This window comes from Balaenoptera acutorostrata, chromosome 14 (genome assembly GCF_949987535.1).
Source record: "Balaenoptera acutorostrata chromosome 14, mBalAcu1.1, whole genome shotgun sequence".
Taxonomy (NCBI): Eukaryota; Metazoa; Chordata; class Mammalia; order Artiodactyla; family Balaenopteridae; genus Balaenoptera; species Balaenoptera acutorostrata.
Window position 1 is genome coordinate 51,324,779 of NC_080077.1, and position 21,316 is coordinate 51,346,094.

Consider the following 21,316-nt stretch of genomic DNA (forward strand, 5'->3'; position numbering starts at 1 on the left):
TCGCCACATCATGTAGGTTGTTCCATCCAAGCCGGGGGGGAGCCTTCTCTATTGCAGGAACGAGAAAAGCCCAGCCGTGCCCTGTATGGCAACCTGAGGGCAAATAAAAGAGGTTCCTGTGTCTAGGCAGTTTCTTCGCTTTGCCAGTACAGTCGCTTGGGGGAAAATCCTCCCTCAGTTTCCTCTCGATTCCTCTGTTCCCCCTGCCGTAGAATTCCAGTTGGTATCGCCGGCGCCCCGCCTCCGCACGCCGCCCTCACGTGACACCGGAGCGCTCCCGCGGGGGGAGCGGAGTCTGAGAGGCGGCGCCGCAGGGGACGGAGGGACGGGCGCAGCGTTGGGTGTCCTAGCTTTTTCTCCAAGGCCAGCGCGGAGGACGCGATGTCGGGGCTCTTCCGCCCGCTGCTTTTGGCCGCTGGCTGCCTGGCCACGCTCTGCGTGATGACCGCGGCTCAGAGCACCACCCTGGCCCAGAACGAGACTACACCCTCGGTTCTACCGACCACCACCACGACAACCCCGGTGCCGCCGCCGACGCTCCCGACGGTCACCACTCCAGCACCAGGTGGGCTCCGGCCCAACGGGCTTTCTGCTCTCGCCCGCACGCCAGCCCGCCCGCGCGGCCGAGCCGCTCTCCCTGCGGGTGGTACGCGCGGGGCCGGGGCGGGCCGCGGTCCGGCAACATGGCGGCCCGTCCGAGTCCGGCCGGGGACGGGCCGAGGTGGTCGCTGTTGGGGATCGCCCCGGGGGGAAGGGGCGGCTGAGCCTTAGGGCCGTTGGGCTGTTTACGACCCAACAGTGTCCTGCCCGGAGGTGTTGTTTAAAAGTGCCTCGTGATCTCCAGCCTCAATTCAGGCTCCGAAAAGGGGACGTGGCTTTCTTCCGTGGTGGCGGCAGTGAGGTTGATTATGGGGCGAGGCTACCGCCTCCAAAGTTGGCGATGAGACCGAACTCCCTCTCTCTGGGGTTAGTCGTTTGTCCACCCAGGTCTTCTTTTCGAAGGGAGGCTTCTCCCGAAGTTGGCGAAAGAAAGAAAGACGCTGCAGGCTAATGCTCGCTGGTGTCTCAGCGCTAGGTCTGAAAAAATAAGTCGCTTGAGATTTAATTACATCGGTTTGGCGGGTAGGTATGGGATATATTTGAGACTTGAGCATTTAATTAATTAAAGTTTTGCACTCCGTGCTGTGTGCAAAGGAGAAAAAAGTACCCATTCGTGTACCCGGTGCTTCGCATATATCTGTTAGTATTTTAGGCTAAACTAGAAGATAAGTGGTGAAATCTAGGAGGTGGATGGAGATAAAGTAACTCCGCCAGAACCGTATGTTTAGTAGATTGTGAGGCTGAGATTGGAACCCAGGTTTGATCGTTTTTCTAAAACTCGATCAGGACCTTTTGTTAAGCTCTGCAGTCGATTTGGAGACTGGTTGAGGCATACACTGAATCTTACAGCAGAAATTGTCAATGCCGTGACAACACTGCGCGAGAGGAGGGAAGATAAATTTTAGATAAGGTGAAGAACTTCCTTAGATATTTAGAACTTGCAGTCTAGTGTGATTGGTTATCCTAGTTAATATTGGGTAAGGAGTAACTGGCATATAGACCGAAGACTTGCTGAAGTGTAAGAATGTTTACCTTTTTTTTTTCTTTTTCAGGCCGATCACGTTGTTTTACAATATCTTCTCTAGTTTTTGTATTTTGTAGGAGTTTAATTACATATATAGTAAACTTAATGTTATTTGTTAGATTTAGAAAGATGTAATGGCAAAATTCAAACATCTTTTACTGAAGAAAGGAAATTGCAGTACAATACTGGAGATTCTAACCGCACTATTTCTAAGATGATAGAGCACAATTTGTTTCGTTTTCCGCTTATTTGGTAGTTTCCTCCTAGAATTTTTTTTGGGGGGGGAGTGGGGTGGGGTGTGTGTGAGTTTAAAGAGAGGCTTGGAAATATGTTAATTGCATTTGTGTAATTGAAATGAGTGCAAAGGAGATGATTTGTGTTTTATGTTAAGTGGTGGTTGGATAAACTGCAGTCTGAAAGGCAGCAAGTTTAGTTCGTTGTAAGTAACATACACTGTGCTACCCAAATATTCATCATCAAGCACAAAAGATTTTAAACAACTAGCATTTTTCATGTGTATACAAACCTCTGAAGAACTTATTTCTACTTTGTGACTCCCTGCCACTCCCCAAAGGGTACAGTATATGTCCCAATCTCTGATAAATATTGAAATGCAATGTTTTTGTGCAGAACTATTTTTTTAGGCACGGGGAAAGCAAATGAGAATGTTTTTTGGAGGCATCTAGCTTCTAGGAAAATGTATAGAGCCTATTTCTATAGTCCATTTGTTTGTCCAGACTTTGAATTGTAGTTAGCTGCCTTTGATGTCCTGTCTCAGAGCCATTTGGCTTAAATTATTGACAAAGACCTTGCTAACTTGTTAAATTATGTGACTGTAGCCCCCTCCAGATGTGTTGTCTCTTACCCTCCCGTCATGGAAAACCCCGGAAAAAGTGGACCATTTATGAATTACCGATCTCAGATTTTTCAGCATAGGCATCATCGGAGCTTGGGTTCAACCTGTAATAAATCTTTATTACTATTAAAAAATTCCAGTTTGCATCTGATGTTTTGGGGCAGTGATTTCCCTGTGTATAGTGTTGTTGGCCTTTTTCCAGTATTTTTCTTTTTAAACAGCCTATTTTCCAGTATTTTTCTTTTTTAAACAGCCTTTTTTCCAGTATTTTTCCAGTATTTTTCTTTTTTAAGGATGCCTCAAGAAACTCTTGAGTGTCTGAAATAGTTGCTGTGCAAAAAGGGGTTGTTTAGATAGGTACCAAGAAATATTGAGCGTTCCCACTAGCTTGTGGTTTTTTCCCCCCTTTCTCTTGAGTTGACCTCTGGCTTCATAAGTTTTTTATAATGATAGGAATTTTTTAGTAAGCCACTTTATAATTTTTTTTTCTGTGTGTGGTTTTAAAAAAACACGTTAGATCTACCCTCTTAATGGATTTTAAGTGTACTGTACAGTATTAACTATAAGCACAGAAGATCTCCAGAATTTTTCATCTTGCTTGAAGCTTTATACTCATTGAACAGCAAGCCTCCATTTCCCCTCTCCCAGCTCCTGGCAACCACCATTTTACTTTCTGCTTCAGACTTTGACCATTTTAGATACTTTATATAAGTGGAATCACGCAGTATTTGTTCTTCTGTGACTGGCTATTTTCACTTAGCATAATGTCCTCAAGGTTCATCCATGTTGTAGTGTATAACAGGATTTCTTTTTTTTTAATGGCTGAATAGTATTCCGTTGTATGTGTATAACATATTTATCCGTTCATCTGTGGATGGGTTATAAAGTTTTGCCATGTTCCTGAATTAGTAAGTCTGGTACTGTATGTAATACTTGCTGCTGTTTATAAAAGGTAACTAGTACAAACTCAAAATGAGATACCAATTAATTGATTTTATATATTTTAACCCCCACTCTTACCCCCAGAAATCTGTGAAAGCCGCAACAACTGTTTCTCCTGTGTTGATGCCAATGCTGCTAACACTACCTGCTTTTGGATAGAATGTAAAGGTAAGAAACTTTGGGATTGCTTTAATTTTGAGAGTTCAATGTTGTTTTGTTCTAACATTTAAAAAATACTGCAAGGTATTCTTGAACACTTGAAAGTTATGTAAAACATTTGGGATGGTGTGCACTATTTATTTTGCAAATCAAATACTTTTCCTTTAAACTTTAACCAATTGCTTAATACTCTCCCTAAAATCTTTTGTTGTCTCCCATGCTCCCCCCTTTAATTTCTTAGACTTGATAATTAAGGCTCAATAGCTTTAAAAGGAAGAGAAATTTTAGACCTTTGTGGTTAGGTTAAGTATACTAGTACGCTGAAATTAGCTGTGAAAGAAAGCTGTGGGATTTTCCCCTGAAAACTGTTCCCCAGAAAAATGTTTGAGGCATTTATCTTCTGTAGATGTCCTACTAGATGAACTATAAAGAGACCTTATGAAGCATTGTTGGATACTTAGATATGGGAGAATGAGGTGGGAAAAAGTGACTTTTTTTGTGCTATTGTTAAGTTTTAAAGTTATCTTTGATTGAGGGATAAAGAGCTAGATGGAGATAGTTTGAAATGCCAATAAGGTTTTTGTTAGAACCACCGGATTACAGCATAAATTATTCTGTTTTCTTAAGGTAAGATGGTTGCATTTTTTTCTTAATCAGTAAAACAATCTCAGGTTTTTTTTTATATAAAGAAAAAGCCAAAGCTACATGTTAAGCTTTTTTATTCTTCATTGAAAAATGTAAGAGTTCTGGAAATTGTCACTATGTAACAAAGTTTAAAAGCCTCTTTTAAAATTAAGGTATTAGCTTAAGTTTGAATTAAATTAACTTCTTTGTTGTATAAGGGTCACTTTTCTTTAGCTGATAAAATGGAATTTAAGAGTGTGCTCCTCCCCTCTTGTATGGCAGAGTTGGCAAGTTTTGGAGATTGAATGCCTGCCTTACTGTAGGATATGTTGGGGAAGGCTTTCCCTTGCTGATGTTACAAGTCTTCCCATCCAGGAAAGTGGTTTTAGAAAGTGTAGAAGACTAAAGCAGAGATCTGGAACAGAGATCCCACTGCTGCTGTGGGGCACCTCCTGTGTTTACTAAGCCTTTATTAGTTTCTAAGGACTTCTCCCTACTGACTCAGCCCTCTTGTGGATTCTAGCAACCTTCCTGGTATAGTACCACAATTCTGAGATATACGTGTTTCTGACTTAACTGTTCAGTATATTCATGTGGATTTTAAAAGGATGTTTGGAGAGATCCTGTGTAATATGTCTAAAACAATGGGAAAAAGATAATAACAAAGTATTTTGTTTATCTGTGGACTTCTAGAGAGTTTATACCTGAGTTCGATTTTTGGAAGCAACTCTGGAGCATAGTAACAAAGTCAGAGATAATGTGAATAATTGATGCTCTTCCCGTCCCCTTCCAATAACAGGTAATGGCTACTGTTCAGATAATTCAACAGTTAGTGATTGCAAGGTGGTGAACAGCACGGAATTCTGTACTGGTAAGTATTCACATTGGCGTCTGGGAAAAGTGGCCACAAAGAGGTTCGGAAGATCATTGCCTCAGGAAGCCTTATTTCAATATTTGGTTTAAAGCATTTCCATAATTCTAATCTCGTTACAAACTTGGATCTGAATAGTATATTCCTATTGATTGCTGAAAGGACAGTGTTCTGAAGCTTGATTTAGTCATTTGCTGGTACATACTGTGGAGTGCTGTAGGTACAGATATCTCCTCCTCTATGTTTTTTTTTTTTAACTCTTCCAGATACCCATTGTATTTTACACCCTCTCTTTATTTGCATTTTACAGGCCTGGACAACCTTGTTCTGGCACTTTCTTGATTATGGTACTGGTGATTATCACAGTCTAGAGCATAGTTTGTGCTATGGTTAAATGAATCCTCTCTGTATTCCTCCATTTTCTGTACTTTGGTTTGGGGAACTTGATTATTTAACCTTTACTCCTTGCCCAGGAAATAGTTTAAAAAAATTCCTAGATGAAAACTGATTTTTCTAACAAGATTATAAATTAATTGGAAAGTCAAACTCCTGATTTGGTGTGTAGATAATAAATAGAATAAAAGATTTTTCTGGAGTGTGTCAGTAACCTTGAAAGACTACCTGTAACTATTTAATTTTGGTAGGGGTTTCCCCATTCCTCTCCCCTCTCCCCATTCCCAACTTGAACTTTGTAACTGAAACTTTCGTTAGTATGAGATCAGTTATACCCAGTGTAGAGTCCCTAATATGGTTTAGGTGGTAAATGAACAAACAGTTTTAATATTTATTTTAATGTGTGTGTACCTGTGATTTTATAATGATATTGCTTAGAACTAAGATTAAGTATAGAATTTTAAAATACATTGAAGAAAAACTGAATAAGTAATTCTACTCATTTGATGTATCAGTTAGAATTAGTTTTGGCTATCAAGGACATAAAACCCCAAATTAAAATGGTTTAATTGATAGATTAATTTGGCTCTCGTGTAAAGTAAATCTGGGTTTCAGTGCAGCTAGAGGGCTAGAGAGGCATCTCTACAACCATTAGAGACCCAGGCTCCTTCTAGGTTTTTACTGTGTCGTTCCTCAGAAATGGCTTTGACCTTACTCTCCAAGGTGAATGCTTATGTTCCAGCCATCAAAATGGTTTTCCTGCCAACAGGAAGAGGAAGGGAAAGTGAGAGACCTCTACCTTACAGATACTTCCTAGCAGTTGCACATGGCTACCTAGCTGCAGGGGAGGCTAAGAAATGTCTTTGCATGGGAGGGTGTCACTAAAAATTGGTGCTATTTCTAAAGAAGGGGGAAGGCCAGTATTGGGACAGAGCAACTGTCTACTCCATATGTGGCACTTAAATGAAAACATTGTAAAAGTGGTACTCAGATGACTGCAGGTTGGGAAATAGTGTTACAGATTGTGATATTTTAGACAGCTTTGACTTACATGTTTGTTTGTTTTTTAAATAGTGCCCACTACCACAGCATTGCCAACCAATTCTACAGGTAATACAAGATAATTGACTCTTTTCCCCCTCTTTTGAAGCTTTTTTTGATGAATAACTTTAGTAATTAAATATCTAAAAATCATTAGTATGATTTTAAAAATGAGTAGACATAGTCTTGGACTACAGTAATTACATTAATGTGTACTATTTGTGACAGTGAAGCATAACTATAGTGTTTCACGTTCATTGAATTTGAGCAGATTTGCCATAGCTTTGTACGTTGAGTCTGCAAACAGCTTTTTGTGCATTTTGTGGAACTCTAAGGAAATATAGAAGCCTAAAGGAAATTAATTCTCATCATCCATAGGTACACCAAAAGGTTTTCAGTTCTTCCAGACTTTTCTCTGTGTGTATCTAAATAAATATACTTATTAGGAAATTGGATGATATGCCCATGCAGGTTTGAATTGTTCTCCCTCTTACTGCACACATTGTTGTATGCACTTTACTCATCTACTCTTGGTTGGATAGTTAGGTCAACTTTCATTCTTCATGCAGTGAATATCTTATAGGAAAGTATTTGCTGTCATCTCTGGTAGGATTGATTCAAATAGCATTCTGTGTCAGAGGATATGATTATCTTAAGACTCTTAATACTGATTGCTTCCCAGAAAGATATGCTTTTGATTCCTGTCAACAACTGGAAAGTTTTTTACCACATCTTCAACAGCATTAAATAATATCTCCTTGTATAAATCTTTACCAATTTGATAGTAAGAGTAAATAATTAAAAAACCTCTTCTCCAGGACAAGTACTAGGCTAGAAGATAGGGATATAGGAACACAAGTAAGATAGTATTTTGTCTATTGTAGGAACTATGAAAGGTCAGGAAGCACAGTGTATTGGGGGATTTGTAGGAAGGTGTGTGTGTTGAGTAATATGTGGTGACAGCTTCCTGGAGATGTTGACTGAGTCTTGAAATTACACTGGTAAAATCTGAGGGTAACTTCCCAAGTGGAGCAGGCTGGTTAGCTCATGTGAAGGACAGGTAAAAGAGTATAATAAAGTCAGGGAATTGGCATTTGGAGTGTACACTACGAGGCAAGAACAAGTTAAGCTGGACAGTCAACAGGTCGAGAGCCAGATTGGGAAGTGCCATTGTATACTTTGCTGGTGGGTTTGAAGCATGATGAGATTTGCATTTTAATAAAATAACTTACTTTAACTGTGTAGAGAGGTGATTGGAAAGAGGCAAGAGTGAACACAAATGAGATATGCTGTTGTAGTAATTCTAGAGAACTAATAGCGGAGGAGTTGCAGATGTATGCAAATTGGCTTAGGAAGTAGAAAGGAAAGCACTTCATGATTGAGGCGATGGGAGAACTCGTTGCTACACAGCACAGATAAGTTAACCAGTGTAGGCAGTGGTAGAGTCCACTGGAGCAGCTTTGAGAGAGAACAGGGCTTGAGGACCAAGCTCTTGGGAACAGCAATGTCTAAGAGGTGGGAAGAGGACTGGATAGGAAACTGAGTAGGGATGGGCAGAGAAGTAAGCCCAGAGATGTGTGCCTAAGAAAACCTGTGTTTGTGTGTGTATGTGTTTTAAGTGTAGTTTTTTAGAGGAAAAAGTGGTCAAATGGTGAAACAAAGCTAAGAACTCATTTTGAAAGACTTTGGCAGTGTTGAGCTAGCTTGTACCGGCTTCTGCTGGCACAGCTCATCCCACCTGTACCCTCGGTGATGCTATGTTGGCAGCTTGAAGTAATGGCTACAATGGGAGTAGTCACTTCATGGAAATCTGCAAATTCTACAGGACATATTTTGGAGAGCAAACAGTGGTGTGCTCATAAAACCAGAAGTCATTGACAAGGAGGATGTTGTTAAAAGTTGATGAAAGCAGAGATAGTGAAAGAATATGAATTTCCAGAAGGTAGGATATGAACAGAGAGGGGGAGAGGAGGAAATCCTTTCCCCAGAACTATTGTGGGTTGCTTTTCATTTCTTCCTTATGAATCTTGATGTAGTTCTACTTGCTCCACACTGGGTTCTCCTGTGATCTCCTTGAGTGTCTTTTGTTTTCTCTCTCTTTGGTTCTGTGAAGTGGAAGGAAGTCAGGGCTTGCTTGCAGAAAATGCATCAATTGAGTGGTAACTAGTGGTTGAAGAGCAGCGTTTATAATGGTCTCTTTCCATGTCAGCTGCTGAAGAGAGCAAGTGAGAAATAAAGGAACTGTTAAAGAAACAATGCAAGGAGAATCTGATTTATGTAGATAGGCTTTCAATGGGGTTAATTATATAGTCTTCCACCAGTACAAATAATATAAGTATATAAACATAAATAAAAATATTTATAGGTAACAATATCTTACAGTAGAATGACTAAATTATATTAGAAATACAGTGGAAAATATATATTAAGTAGAAAACAAACTGTGTTAAGTGGTTCCAGTACAGTTTTATTTTTTTGTTGTATATATGTCTAGAAAAATGGCCAGCAGGAAGTAACATGTTTCTCAGAGTGATAGAATCACTTAAATGCTTCTACTGTATTTTCTAAATTTTCTATCATCAGTAGCAGCTTTTATAACCTATGAATTATTTTTTTAAATGAAAGGAACATAGGGTAGGTCAACAAGGTATTCCCTAAGTAGTGCCTGATTTTGAAAATCTTACCAGTGTAATACTTTGGTCAAAAGTAAAAATATGTAAATGTTTTGCCTATTTCAAAAAATGAATTATTTTTTAAAAAGTGAGGGCAACTTCTACAAATACCCCAAAATTAAACCTCATAGCTCTGCCTTCATTGATTTTGTAGTGGGCTTCTAGTGCTTCAGAGATTTAAACCAGTGCAGATTTCAAAATTAAAAAAAATATATATATATATATATATATATTTTACCATGTTCAGAGGGTGGGTAGTGAGAAACAAATAGCAAATTTGCAAATTTTTTCCCCTAATGTTGTCAGACAAAATTAGTATTTTAAGATTGAAAAGAATTTGATATATGTTTAATTTATGAAGTGTATTTTTTGTTTCACAAAATGTATAAGCAACAAAAACTTTGAAGGGATTGTGAGTCTTAAAATAACCATACCCTCTAATCTAGGAATTCTGTGTAAGAATCAGTCCTATCAGAGATGAGATCAAATATTGCCCTGTAAGATGTTCATAGCATGCAGAAATGAAAGATGACCTAACTGTCCAACCAAGAGCTGGACCACGGTGCTTACAGTTAAGAGAGAAAGGGGTACAAATAAATGTGTGTGAACATATCATAGCGTTTACTAATATCTATTAGTAGTATCGATACTATCAGAAGTCTCAATATAGTGCTTTAGTTCCTAAAATGTTTTTACATTCAAACTGATTCTTCCCATGAGTGCATTTCTTTAGAGACACTCATGCAGTATGGTAGATGAGAGCTTACCCTTGGGCTCTTAACATCATTTAGATGGGGAATTATGGCCCCAGGGCACCTGTTATTTTAAATAAAATTTTTTGGAACACAGCCATGTCCATTCATTTGCTTGTTGTCTTTGACTGCTGGTGCATCACACAATGCACAAAGTCTAAAATATTTACTGTCTGCCTCATTAAGAAAAGTTTGCCAAGCCCTTGAAATGAAGAAGATAAGCAAATCTTGATACTTACATAGACCGAATTGTATTTGTTTCTTACCATGACTTATTAATAGTTTTTGTCTTGGAAGCAAGATTATTGGGGAAGAACTTGTAGTTCCCTCACCTAAATACTAATTCTTGCCCTTCTGTGTGTCTCTTTGCAACTTTATCCAGGTGTATACATAAATTTTTATACTTAGATATGTACATAGATGTTAACATAGATAGAATTTTATGATTGCTTAATGTTTTAAAATACACTTCAAAGCTAATATTTTGGATGCATAGATATGTTAGTGAACCATTAACTGAGATTTGGCCTTTATTCTCTAAAAAATTTGAAAGCATGTTGAAGTGGTAGTAGTGTTTCTAAAAGATGCTAGATAATTGAGAAATTTAAGTTTTTAATACATTTTGTTTACATTCCAGCTAAAACCACAACTCTGCCTTCCCCTTCTACAGCTTCCACCACAGCTACTACATCAGGTAATTGAGGTTTTTTTAAACTAACAGTGAGGTAGGATGTGTGTGCAGTGTTGCCTTTTACTATTTCTGCTATCACTGTCCAATTTTATTCATGAATAGTTATGAACTGAAATTCATCTCTTGTATTTGGAGGACCAAGATAGTAGGCTGTTAAAGCAATAATGATATGTTTGCTGAGAGTCCTCTTCTGGATTTTTAAAGTGTAACCACATTTGGAGTGACATGTTAGAATTAAATGGTAATGGTTTTCCAAAACCCTTTTAGTACAACCTGTAGGTGAAATCTAATTTCTTATAGCTTAAAAATTAAATACTGATTACTGTTAGGGATTGGTTGTGTGCTGTATTAGACCATGACAGTTTGAGTGAAGGTAATACAGCCATCCTTTTTGCTGTGAAGGGTCTAAAAAGCCAAGATCACTACCAAATGTGCACCTCATTCATATTTCTTACCATTTCTTATATTCCTTTATAACCTTTGATAGTGTGTGTGAAAATTAACTTTTTATTAATTAATGATTTGACGTGTTATTAACTAAATCATATTTAGGTTATGCCACAGGGCACTGTAGGTACACAGGTTAGGAACCCTTCCCTCCAGCCATATTTATAATACTGTTTTGATTCTCATGAATATTTTATGGTTTTTTTGATCCTTTTGGTTTCATTCTTGTGCTACCTTTCTCTAAATTGCAGCGAAGCCATTCTGTCTTCACAAGAAGAAATACGGAACAGTTGTAATTAATTTTAAAGCTGGCCAACTTATACAGCCACAGGAACCAGTATATATTTGCTATTCCAGTTAAGAAAATAAAATTTATTTTAAATATAAAATTGCTGGGACTTCCCTGGTGGTCCAGTGGTTAAGAGTCCACGCTTCCACTGCAGGGGGTGTGGGTTGGATCCCTGGTCAGGGAACTGAGATCCTGTGTGCCGTGTGGCACAGCCAAAAATTTAAAAAAAAAGAAAGAAATTGCTCTTTGTTAAAGTGGATGGTGCTCCACTTGAAACATTTTAGTCTCTGAAAAGGAATTTTTGTTTTGTTTCTTGTTGAAACATTTTACTGCCTGAAAAGGAATTTAAATTTTTGTGCTTTATTTCCTTTGGTAATACTTTTTCATTATAAAATTTGCTGAGTAAAATTTAAATGCCTTTAATGATGAGTTCTGCTTGTTAGAATTACAAATTGCAGATTTATAAGATTATAATTGTAGATTATTAAGATTATTTTTGTAATTTGAAAAAGTAATCAAATTTTTATTTACCTTATATATTTAGTAAAATGCAAAAGTTGTATAAATTTTAAACACAAATATTAATATTTACTTTAGCAATTAACTAAAATATGTAGTCTGAAGGAACCAAGTTTTAAAAGTGCTTGACATGTTCCCAGGGCATAATGTGCCAGGAGAGTCATTTTTGTCATTTTCATATTTGAAATTATATAGCAGCATTGACCATTTGATGTTGCTGGATAGAATGAAGAACGGGATTGATAAATGGTTGTCTTCCTCAATTAGGAAGCTGTAAAGACTTGACACAAGAGGAAATACTTTATAGAATTTAACACATGGCAAAAAAGAAGCTCAGGTGAGTCTTGAAATTATCATAGAGGATCATGAGACTTATTAAGTGTTGTTATTTCTTTCATTTCATTTAACAGGTACAACTAATACCACTTTAACTCCAACTTCACAACCTGCGCGGAAGTCTACGTTTGATGCAGCCAGTTTCATTGGAGGAATTGTCCTTGTCTTGGGTGTGCAGGCTGTAATTTTCTTTCTCTATAAATTCTGCAAATCTAAAGAACGAAACTACCACACTCTGTAAACAGACCCGCTAAATTAACAAGGACTGGTGTGTAACTCACTGAAACCAAAATATTATCTTTCAAGATGTCCCACATGGAAGACGCTATTCTAGGATCTTTAATTTTTCAAAGGATGCATATAGGAGCATCGCCCTTGAAGAAAAATCAGTTAAATCTATTTGCTCAACGGGAATATTTAAAATATTCTGCATGAATCCTTGTGGCTGTCTTCTTTTATTTTAAATGGCTGCTGCTGTGGGATTATGTTCTCTCTTCTTGACATGCCAAATGTAACTCTGTAAGTGATGGAAAACATTGTCCTGCTCAGACAACCTCATGACTCTTTTGGCAATTTACATGTAGTCATTTTAAAGCTTGAAAGCTGCATTTTTTCATCCTAACTCAGGATGTAGTTTAGTGACCAGAATTGAGAAGAATGTGCCAAATGAGCATCAGTCAGGTGGATTTTGGGCTGTCATTGCAAAAGTGGAATAAATTTATAAATTTAGTATCCTTAGAGTAAAATTTTGTGCTTGATAAGTTATTTTTTCTACATTAGAAAAAAGATGCCACACAGGGAATTACATTCCAGATTTAAAGAAATGAATGGAAAGGATACAAAACAAAGTGTAGCAGGTTATTGTTCATACTTGTAAAGCACCTTATATCATTGAGAAAATAAAGAACAGTGCCTTAAAAGACAGACTGAAAGGTAGACTGTAACTTAAAATGTTGGTGATTTGTTCTTTCACATTAATGAAGGGAAAGGTTGGTCTGAGGATGTAACTGTTAATGTGAGCAGTAGTAAACCTGCTTTTAGATACCATACTGTTAGTATTTAATTGAAAACGTACCTACTTTATTTCAAGCCTGAGTAACTTAAAGGATGTTATACAAAGTCAAAAGCCTTCATCTGTTGAATCTCCCAGCATTTTGCTTATGGCTGTTAAAAAGTATAGAGATAAAGTTGATTTAATTATATTTTCCTTTGTACTTCAAAAAATTATCCTAAAACTGTTGTACCTTAAAATGATTTCCACAGAGCTTTCTGGAAAAGTAACTTCTGTAAGGCAAGAAAGAAAGAAGTTGTTTTAGAATCATTTATTAACTCTTTAAATGAGACAATCATTTTAAGTTTTGAGACAGCAAATGTGAGCAGTGTAATTTCAGAAAAAATTTTAGTTGATCAGATTACTGTAGATTTTTAAAGATGATTGCCCTGGATAAACAGGTTGTACTTTTTCTTTCTCCTTCTCCATCCTGTCTTCTTCTCAGTTTCAATTGCTGTAGTATAATAAGCATGCATACTTTTATTTCTTTAGCTTCCTTATGAAGCACTAGTTTTTTCAGGTTTAGAGGGATACTTCTTCCCTGCCTTTGACACATTGGATTAGTTCAGAGGCTTAAGTCAGTTTAAAATGAGCTTTTGCTTTTCTAGGTCATTAAGGTTTTTTGTTTTAGTTTCTTTAGCCTATAGTGGCTGTGTTTAGCACTTGGTTTTCAATATTTTATAGTAAGAAATGACAAGTTGCTTTGGTCCATTTCATAAGCCAAAATTCCTTACATTTAGATAATTAAAGTTCTTAAAATGAAGATTTACTGTTTCTTCTTTACTTGCTGGTACAGCTAAAGTTTGTTTTACTTGCACATTGGTACATATACCTAATGTTTTCAAGTGCCTTAATTGTTTAAAATCTCTGGCTTCAAAGGTTTTTGGGGAAAGGTAGGCTTACCTCACATTTTTGTTTCCCTCAGTAGTAATATTTTAGGTACCTCACAAAAAATTTTATTATGGTGCCATGGCTGTTAGTTTTTAGTGAGTGCTTTAAGATACAAGATTCCGTTGAAAATATACAGAATTTCCATTCTCCCAAAGTGGTAAAAATTAGCTACAATGGTATAATTGTCATTTACCTAGATAGGAATACCTTGCCACACATTAATGTTAACACTATAGCTATTTTTGTGAAAATATAGCTGATGAAGCCTCTCATCTTCTGTAATTTTGAATACTGCTCTAACAGAACCATAATATGGAATTAGATTTTACAAAAAGAGCTCTTACAACAGAACTCACAGGCTTTTCCCCTCTTCCTTTAGCAGTTTAGTATCTTGGGCCATTAATAATTTTTGGGTTCTTTTTAATCCAGAAGGTATATAGAAACCTTTTCAGATTTTTCATCTGATTTGTTCATTCAGATTGTAGTTCTATTAAAATCCCTTATTTTACCTTACAGATATTTGTTGCACAAACACTGCTGTATTTAGAAATTTCTATTTCAGTTCGTTAAAAACTGCAAAACCAATCTGTATCATGTACCAAACTGATCTAAAATAAATCTACATGTTTGTTGGATTAATCTGCTCTCTTTTATTAACTAAAGTATGTTTTTATATTTTGATTATAAAGTTTGATGCTAGTGAGTTTACCTTAGTCTGTTGGGGGATGGCTTGTCTCCTCAGTTTTTCATCGCTCCTGAAGACTAGCAGATAGTAACTAAGGGACGTATTCATCAGTGGAGAACAGAGCCTTAGAAATGATAGTTGGAGGGAGGACTTGGTATGCCTATGGGATTGACATGCAAGTTGATCTTCCTCAAATCATTAGAAATCATCTACTTATGTGCTAGTTAAGCAAGTATTTATGAGAATACCATCTGTTGTTAGATATCTGAAAGCTTGTTTGTGACTTTCTGCCTTATTCAGATTGCATATAAAGTAAAATTGGGTTTCTGTTCAGAGTCTTTGGTATAAATATCTAGGACCAAGCCACATGCTGGTATGTGAAATCTGGTTCTTTAGGCCCATGTTTGGGGCAACATTATATTCTATATTAAATCACAGAACTTGGACTAAGAAGAGAGAATAAATACTCACCTATCAGCCTTAAAACCCAGAAGAGTGGATTGAAGGCTCCCAAAAACATTGCTAGAGAAAAATTGTTATTTTGATAAGAATGGTGTTCACAATAGGTTTTTTCCTTGTTTTTTTTTTTGATGATAATGAAAAGTCCTGTGTATTTCCCCATGTAGTTACCATCCCTGTGCTTTTCCTTAATTTGTGTAGATAACCTGTTGCTGGTGGTATCTACCTTCTGCCTAAAGGATGTCCTTTAACCTTGAACATTTCTAGTTTTGATGGTACAGGTATTGTTGATGAATTCTTCCAGTTTTTGTGTGTCTGCTTTCGTTTTTGAAAGACGTTTTCACTGGATATAGAATTCTAGGTTGACATATTTGCTTTTAGCCCTTTAATGATGTTGATCCAACATCTCACATGCATCGTGTCCTATGAGAAATCTCATCTTTATCTTTTGTCTCTCAGTACATGTTTTTTTTTTCCTCTTTTTAAAGATTTTTCTCCTTATCACTCATTTTGAGCATTTTGATTGTGATGTGCTGTGCTGCAGTTTTCTTTGTTTCTTGTGGTTGAGGTTTGTTGAGCTTCTTGGATCTATGGTTCTTCGTCACATTTGGAAAACTTTCAGCTATTATTTCGTCAGGTATCTTTTTCTGTCCTTTCCATTCTCTGTGTTGGAGACTAATTACACAGAGGCTGCTAGAAGGTGACTTACAGTTTACCCATGCACTGTTTAGGTTTTTAAAAAATCTTTTTCTATTTCATTTCAGATTATTACCATCTTCAAGTTCACTAACAACTTCTGCTATGTCTAATCTGTTAATCTTACCCAGTGTGTTTTTCATTTCAGATGTCGTCACTTTTAAAAGTTCAATTTGGGTGTTTTTCATGTTTCTACATGTTCCATCTTCACTTTTTGAACATATAACAGCTTTTAACATCTGGGTCAGTTTCTGTTCATTGACTTTTTTTTTCCCCCCTCATTATGGGTCATATTTTCCTACTTCTTTGTAGGCTTGGTAATTTTTTATTGCATGCCAGACATAAATTTTAACTTGTTGGATGCCGGTTATTTTTGTTCTGGGACATAGTTGAAAACTATGAAAACAGTTGGATCCTTTCAGGTCTTGCTTTTAAGCTTTGTTAGGTGAGACCAGAGCATTTGTTCTAGGGCTAATTGTTCCCCAGTTCTGTGTACGTAGTGCCCCCTGGATTAAGAGGCTTTCTGGTCTGGGCTAGTGGAAACAGCCTCTATTCCTAGACTTGTGTGCGTTCCAGGTACTGTTTCCTCTAAACCTTTCCCCAGCCTTGGGTAGTTTCCTCATGTATATGTGCTGACCAATACATTGCTGAATACTTGAGGGGAGGGGTGCCCTCTGCAAATCTCTGGAGTTCCATTTTGTGTAGTTCTCTTCTCCCTGGTCCTCTGCCCTGGGAACTCCATCTCCCTTCGTCTCCCTTAACTTTCAGCTCCATCTCCTCAACTCAGGAAGTCCACTGAGCTCTGCCTGGTTGTTTCCTTCCTGCATCATGGCTTAGAAATTCAAGGCAGTAAGCTGGGTCGGTGGTTTTCTTTCCTTCGGGGATCACTATCCTCCTTTGCCTAAAGTCCAATGTATTGAAGACCACTGTTTAATGTGTTTTGTCTAGTTTTTCATTTGTTTCAGGGTATATCCAGTCTCTTATTTCATCTTGGCCAGAAGAAAAAGTTCAAGATAGGACTTTAGTTTTAATTTTTAATTATTTAAGTAATAAATACTTTTTTTTTTTCTTGAACTATTACAGGTAAAGTCTGCTTTGACCATCCCTAGCCCCTTCCCCTTCCTTGCCCTCCTCCACTTTCCAGAGGTAATTACTAGAATTGGTTTGGTGTTAAACTCTTCCCCTCAGCAATTTATATACAGATAACTAAATGTACCCTTAAAAAAATATATGATGTGGATTTTTATTTTAACATTATCCTGCAACTTTTTTCCACTCATTAGCTATACCAAATTCTTAAATTCTCTGTTGGTATATGTAGTGTGAATATTGTAAGTATCTACCTATTGAAGCACAATTAGGTTGTTTGTAATTTGTAGTTTTTACTGTTTTCTAAAGAATATCTTTGTACCTGTCACCTTGTTTATGTATGAATATTTCTCTAGAGTAAACATGGAGAAGTGAACAGCTACGTCACAGGGTTTCCACTTTAAAAATTTTAGGGCTTCCCTGGTGGCGCAGCGGTTGAGAGTCTGCCTGCCAATGCAGGGGACACGGGTTCGAGCCCTGGTCTGGGAAGATCCCACATGCCACGGAGCGACTAGGCCCGTGAGCCACAATTACTGAGCCTGCGCATCTGGAGTCTGTGCTCCGCAACAAGAGAGGCTGCGATAATAAGAGGCCCGCGCACCGCGATGAAGAGTGGCCCCCACTTGCCGCAGCTAGAGAAAGCCCTCGCACAGAAACGAAGACCCAACACAGCCATAAATAAATAAATAAATAAATAAAATTAAAAAATAATGATACTGTGCAAAATAGTCACTACGATATTCTTTAAAAAAAAAAAAAAAAAAAAAAATTTTAACACACTGAGATTGCCTTCCAGTCCCCACCAGCAGATATCAGAATGTTTTCTGTGTCCTTACCTTGATATTGGCAAAGTTAAATTTTAATATTCCGGTAAGTAGAATGATTTATTTGGTGACTATAATTAATTTGTACTTCCTCTGTGAATTGCCTGTTTTTCTATCGTCTTAACATTTTGTAGATTTTTTAATCTTAAAATATGCTGGGTGCTAACCTATGGTCAGTGGACTTTCTTCAATCACTATTTTCAAGTCTTTGATTTTGGTGTCTGTTTCAGCAGGAGACAGAAGCCACATAATATGAACAGGAAGATTTGACAGAAGTATTAACTGTAGGAGTAGATTGGAGTGATGGGGCATATTATCTGTAATGTTTTAAGAAATAAAAGTCTGCAAAGCAGTAAAGAGAATAGCAAATCTAGGGAATAGCCACTATCTATGTTCCTTGTGGCTGGATTCCAGAAATCAAGATACAACCGTGGCTCTTGGGATGAAGCTTGTGAGAGCTGTAAATCCCTTGGCGATGGTGCCAGGGAAGCTATCCATGAGGAGATACTACACCAGTGGCAGTCTGTGAAGTCATCCAACAGGGGGTGAAGGGTAGGGTGACACTGTACTGCTAAGCTATATGCACTGCTAGAGCTGGGCACTGTAAGAATCTACCCAGAACCAGGAAGAGAAGTCCCTCCAGTACCTTCTACTGACAAAACATGCCACCTAGCAAAAGAAGTATTCATATGGCCCAGCTCCATTCTCACCATAATAATGGATGGAGCAGGCAACAAGGGGTAGATTCAAAGCCCTTGTTTCTAAATTTATGAACTTCCACTATACAATATTTCTTTTGCCCTTTGTCAGAACCTCAGTTGGTCAGGGTTCTTCACCTGGTGGAGTGACCCAAATATTCATTACCAAAGGTTCTGAATCCTCTAATTGTCCTACCTGTTTTGGTCGCTGTCATTTTTCATTAACCTTTTCTGTTTCTCACGTACCCAGAGAATCCCCTGTGTTCCAGATATAGTCCTTGCCTCAATTATGTACCAGCAATAACAACCTCACTTTGGTGATCAGAATTGATCATTCCAGCCAGTGTAGTAAAACCTTTTGCTGCCTATTGGTTTTGTGGCAAAAGAGTCCTGGCCAAGCGGCAGTCTCATCTTAGATCAGTAGGCCCGTTGTTGTGTCCCGAGTTGAAGCATCCCTTGGAAACAGACCTCCAAACCAGCCCAGTTTGAGGTTGCTGGGATGAGAAGTATAATCGTGAGAGGAGCCACTCCCTTTGCCACCCCTTGATCTTGGACCGATATACTCCATCTCAAGCCAGATGCTACCTTTAAGACAGAATTCCTTCCTTGCAGGGTGGTGTCTCCCAACTGTTAGGCACGAATACTCGGTGAGCTGTTGCACCTTTCAATTAGACCAGCCACTTCTGGGTGTTGGGGTATGTTAATTTCATGAGCTCAGTGCAGCATTTCCTTTATTGTGAAGTTGTTTCCTTGGTTAGAAGAAATGCTATAGGAAATGCCATGATGGTGGGTAAGGCATTCTATGAGTATATGACATGGGTCAGGTGGTAATGCTGAAAGAAGCATTATGGACAGGAAGGCAATCCATGTCCAGAATCCATGTCTATTTTAGTGAAGTTGAATCTCTGCCCCATCTATGATAGAAGGGGTCCAATGTAATCAAACTGCCACCAGGTGGATGACTGTCACCCATGGGATTGGTGCCGTACTGTGGCCTTAGTATTGGTCTCAGCTCTTGACAGATTAGGCACTTGTCAGTAGTGCATGCCAGCCTTAGGAAGGGGACGTCTATGTTGTTGAGCCCATTCAAAGCCTCTGGCCCTGCCACCAATGCTATATTGTTCATGGGCGCAGTGAGCAAGCACTAGGGTAGGTGGGGGATGAGGTTGACTGACACCCACAGAGTACATTATTTTTTGTCCACTGGATTAATAAGAGCCTCCTCTGCTGTGGATGACCTTTGCTGGACATTGACATGGGACACAAATATCTTCACAGTGTGTGACCATTCTCAGAGGTCCATCCACATACCTCTTCCCAGACTTCCTTATCACCAGACTTTCAATCCTGTTTCCTCCTAGTCCTTGGATAATCAAAGCATCAGCCCATGAATCAGTATAGATCTGTAGCTGTGGTCATCTCTCATTCAGACATAATGGACAACCAAATGTACTCTCAAAGTTCTGCTCACAGGGAGGATTTTGTTTCACCATTGTCCTTCAGGTCCACCCCTGGTGCTACATATGTCCACTTTTGGGTGGAACCAACATATGCAGACCTATCTATAAAGCAGGCTTGATTTTTTTTTTTTTTTCTTTTTTGGCCAGCTAGTTGTTAGAGCACCTCAGGTCAGAGGTATGGATTGAGAGAGAAGAGGCAATGGGAGTTGGTATTGAGTCTGAGCCACGTGTTCAAGAACACTATTTTTATCTTGCAGACCAGCTCAAGCAAGCTAAGTCTATTGTATACCATTTCCATTGATGATGATAGATTGCTGCTGTGCATGCTCAAGTTTATGACTAAGTGGGTCCTACAACACCCAAATCATGATGGGAAGCTCGGGCTACATGATCACCTAATCTCCCTTGGTTAGACATTAAGTCTCTACCAAGGTGCAAAAGGAGAATAGTTATCTTCAGAAGAGGGCAAAGATTTGCTCCAAAATCCTAGGGGTCTGCCCTGTGATTCTCCTACTGGTGCTTGACAGAAGCTCCATGCTGTGTCCCTACATTCCTGGACACTTAGTATCATTGGCTCTGTTGGATCATAGGACCTAAATGGCAGAGCAGCTTATACTTTAACTCAAATTCACAACAGGGCTTTCCTGAGTGATTTCCTACTCAAAATTGGTAGTCTTATGGGTGACTCTCTAGGTTGGTTGAAGTAGCACACTCAAATATAGTATATGCTTGCCTTTAAAATCCAAAAAGGCCTACTTAGCATCATACCTCTTTTTTCATGGTAACATACTGTGAGATGAAGCAATATGTCTTTCATCTTGGGGGTTCATCATGCTCTAAACCCCCAGAAACTTTGTTGCAGTTAAGTTTTGTAGGATTTATCTTTCACCCTCTAGTTCTTACGAGTCTTACTAAGGCACCTAAGTACTTAATACTTCCTGCTCATCGTATCCAATCAGCGTAATTTTGTCAATGTAGTGGATCAGTGTGATGTTTGTGGACTATCATGATGCTCTAGGTCTCTATGAACTATATCATGACAGAGCAGGAGAACTGACGAAGCCTTGAGGCAAGAATTTGAAGGTATATTATGGCCCTTCCAGGTAAAAGCAAACTGCCTCTTGTGGTCCTTGCAATTTGATATGGAGCAAAAGGCATTATAACAGCATAACAAGTGCCAAGGGCATACTCATTTGCCCCAGTAAAGATACTGCATCTGGAATCACAGCAAGATCCTTTTTGACCCA

At 38.3% G+C, this 21,316-nt stretch overlaps 1 protein-coding gene across 1 annotated transcript; it reads left to right on the top strand.

Moving 5' to 3' along the window:
- The first annotated feature begins 276 nt into the window (after nt 1–276).
- On the top strand, nt 277–14,793 carry CD164 (CD164 molecule). Its single transcript, XM_007190667.3, has 6 exons — nt 277–565; nt 3,507–3,590; nt 5,005–5,076; nt 6,544–6,579; nt 10,572–10,628; nt 12,291–14,793. Exons 1-6 carry the CDS (start codon nt 382–384, stop codon nt 12,455–12,457), a joined length of 600 nt encoding a protein of 199 aa, XP_007190729.1. The 5' UTR covers nt 277–381; the 3' UTR covers nt 12,458–14,793.
- Nucleotides 14,794–21,316: the final 6,523 nt, after the last annotated feature.

What these genes read in the sequence shown, in the direction of transcription:
- CD164 (XM_007190667.3), top strand. Translation starts at nt 382, where the DNA reads ATGTCGGGGCTCTTCCGCCCGCTGCTTTTGGCCGCTGGCTGCCTGGCC. An exon ending in GGTCACCACTCCAGCACCAG is followed by an intron (nt 566 to 3,506) that starts GTGGGCTCCGGC and finishes TCTTACCCCCAG; the next exon opens with AAATCTGTGAAAGCCGCAAC. An exon ending in CACCACAGCTACTACATCAG is followed by an intron (nt 10,629 to 12,290) that starts GTAATTGAGGTT and finishes TTCATTTAACAG; the next exon opens with GTACAACTAATACCACTTTA.